Raw genomic sequence first — 2,565 nt, 5'->3', positions numbered from 1 at the left:
AAAAAAAAAAAAAAAAAAAGAATGTGGCCCCAGATCCCCTCTGGCCAGGAAGCCTCTGTGGATTGCCCCTTACTTTTCATGATGTCCATGATGTGGCGCTGCTGGATGTTCGTCAGTTTGGATTCCTTCATCATCACTGCATGACAAAGCATTCTGTGAGGCCTCCTGGGCCGCAGGCAGGTAAATAAATGACTACAGCTTGTGCTAAACCCAGGGAAGGAAAATGTATGAGGGCGCATAACAGCTGATCCTACTGTGGTGGTAAGGAGGAGAGATCTTCCTCGGGAAAGTTGAAAGTGTGATCTAAAGGATGCATAGGAGTTAACTTCTCTAAAAATTTTAGTTCTTTGACTTTTGGCAAGCTGTAGCACCTTGAACCTCCCCCGCCCCCCAAGGCATATGCAGTAGAACTTTGAAGCTTTCTGAACCCCAGGCTCCTTATCTGTAAAGGAAAATAGTAATTGCTAAGCCACAGGTCAGGTACAGGGGAACTCAGTTACAGAGGGTAACTACCACCATTCTTCCCTCATCCTTTAACTCAGGGGTCCCCAACTCCCCGTCGGTGGACCGGTGCCAGTCCCTGGCCTGTTAGGAACCGGCCCGCGGGGCCGGGCGCGGTGGCTCAAGCCTGTAATCCCAGCACTTTGGGAGGCCGAGATGGGCGGATCACGAGGTCAGGAGATCGAGACCATCCTGGCTAACACGGTGAAACCCCGTCTCTACTAAAAAAATACAAAAAAAACTAGCCGGGCGAGGTGGCGGGCGCCTATAGTCCCAGCTACTCGGGAGGCTGAGGCAGGAGAATGGCGTGAACCCGGGAGGCGGAGCTTGCAGTGAGCTGAGATCCGGCCACTGCACTCCAGTCTGGGCGACAGAGCAAGACTCCATCTCAAAAAAAAAAAAAAAAAAAAAGGAACCGGGCCGCACAGCAAGAGGTGAGCGGCGGGCTAGCGAGCCTCACCGGCTCCTTTCAGGTCAGTGGCGGCCTTAGATTCTCATAGGACCGCGAACCCTATTGTGAACTGCGCACGCGAGGGATCTAGGTTGCACGCTTTTCTTATGAGAATCTAACTAATACCTGATGATCTGAGGTGAACAGTTTCATCCTGAAACCATTCCCCACACCCCCGTCAGTGGAAAAATTTCCTTCCACGAAACCGGTCCCTGGTGCCAAAAAGGCTGGGGATCGCTGCTTTAACGCACTGACCTCTGAGCAGCTCGCAGGTCCCCGGGGTGTAAGTGGTCGTCTTGGGGCGGCGCCGGAACCCAGTTCCTTTGGTCACTACTTCCATCTGCTTCTGTGAAGCCATGGGAGGACCCTGAGGAGGGAAAGACGCAATGACACACCCCCTGTCTCCTATCCCTAATCTCTGTTCCCCCATGCCCAACATCCCCAGAAGTCTGGAAGCGGGGATCGAGCCAGAGAATGATGCCGCCAGTTAATATTGCGACAGTGCCTAAACCTCCCATCCAGACACAGACAGGTACACACACACAGTCCTCATTCTGACCCAGCGCCTGTGGCAGGGAAGTCCCCTCGGGAAGAGAGAAGGGAGTGTTAATATAGCCATGGTCACAACAGTACCCCACTGGGTGATATGCCAAAATTGAAATTTCACCCTAAGACCCCCTCTGGGTGCTCCCCTCTGCACATAGAAGTGGGCTCCCGGAGGCGGTGACCACTGACCACTGCTTTACAGCCGCACCAGCACCGGTGCCACGCAGAAGTACTACGCGATCTGGGCTGCTGGAGCTGGCAGCTAGCGACTCTGGCTACCATAGAAACGCGCACTCACGAGTCAGCGCATGCGCACTTCCCCGCTCTGGCCTGCCTCCCGGAAGTGATTGCCTCTGGGTTACCGCGCAGGCGCAAGATAAGCGAGGAGCCGCGAGTCGTGGAGGCGCTGTTTGCGGGTCTCCGTGCGGGACCGGGGCGCAGCGGGGTCCCTGAGGCGACGGTGTCATGTCAGACAACGAGGACAAGTGAGTGCGGGAGCGGAGTGGCCTTTGCGGCACACTCGGAAGGGGCGGGTGAGGCAGAGCTTGGGTCGAAGGCAGCTGAGGAACCTGGCGTCTAGGGGCAATGTCTGAGGGGCCTGAGGTCCTGAGGGGGCCGGCGGAGCCTAGGAAGGGAAGGGCGGGGACCCAGGAGCATAGCCCGGGCTGGAGGCTGGGCACAGGAGGGCCCAGGCTCGAGGGTCCAGAGGGGATCCATGGAAAAGGTGTCCTTCAGCAAATGTTGCAGCGAGCCGGGCTCTGTGTCATGCAGTGGGAATATTGAGGTGAATGAAGAATCGTCCTTGCCTCTCCACGTGCTCACTTTGTAGAACAGGCGGCACAGGCCCATAAGTAAGCAGGCAAGCAGGTAATGGTGGTCGCGTGAGCTTCCCCAGTTCTCCATCTGCTTCTGTGAAGTACGTAGTGTACTTCACAGTTCTAGAAGTACGTAGTGTAGGAGTACTCCAGGAGGATCTGGGGCAGCTCCACCGGATGGCATTAAATAAAAGTCTGAGACGGTTCATTGCAGTAATTGCAGTAATTTTTTTTTTTTTTTTTTTTTTTTTT

General features: G+C 55.0%; 2 protein-coding genes across 10 annotated transcripts in view; one reads left to right on the top strand and one right to left on the bottom strand.

Annotated features, from left to right (window-relative positions):
* LOC105527791 (chromosome unknown open reading frame, human C22orf23) overlaps nt 1–1,847 on the bottom strand; it is a 12,357-nt gene extending 10,510 nt beyond the window's left edge. For 2 of the 5 annotated variants that reach the window (XM_011964245.1, XM_011964248.1), the window contains exons 1-3: nt 1,620–1,825; nt 1,208–1,319; nt 74–136 (exon numbers count right to left, since the gene is read on the bottom strand). In XM_011964245.1, coding sequence (XP_011819635.1) covers nt 74–136; nt 1,208–1,310 — 166 coding nt within the window. In that variant the 5' untranslated portion in view covers nt 1,311–1,319; nt 1,620–1,825. Of the gene's footprint in view, nt 1–73; nt 137–1,207; nt 1,320–1,511 lie in introns of all 5 variants that reach the window. The other 3 variants (XM_011964246.1, XM_011964250.1, XM_011964247.1) reach the window with 3 other exon arrangements.
* Nucleotides 1,841–2,565, top strand: part of POLR2F (polymerase (RNA) II (DNA directed) polypeptide F) — a 101,317-nt gene continuing 100,592 nt past the window's right edge. For 3 of the 5 annotated variants that reach the window (XM_011964253.1, XM_011964254.1, XM_011964251.1), the window contains exon 1: nt 1,872–1,983. In XM_011964253.1, the coding sequence (XP_011819643.1) occupies nt 1,964–1,983 (20 nt within the window). In that variant the 5' untranslated portion in view covers nt 1,872–1,963. Of the gene's footprint in view, nt 1,984–2,565 lie in introns of all 5 variants that reach the window. The other 2 variants (XM_011964255.1, XM_011964252.1) reach the window with 1 other exon arrangement.

The sequence above is a fragment of the Colobus angolensis genome, unplaced genomic scaffold, assembly GCF_000951035.1.
Source record: "Colobus angolensis palliatus isolate OR3802 unplaced genomic scaffold, Cang.pa_1.0 Scaffold65, whole genome shotgun sequence".
NCBI lineage: Eukaryota > Metazoa > Chordata > Mammalia > Primates > Cercopithecidae > Colobus > Colobus angolensis.
The sequence above is the reverse complement of the archived record's forward strand: the minus strand, read 5'-3'. Positions and strand labels throughout refer to the sequence as shown.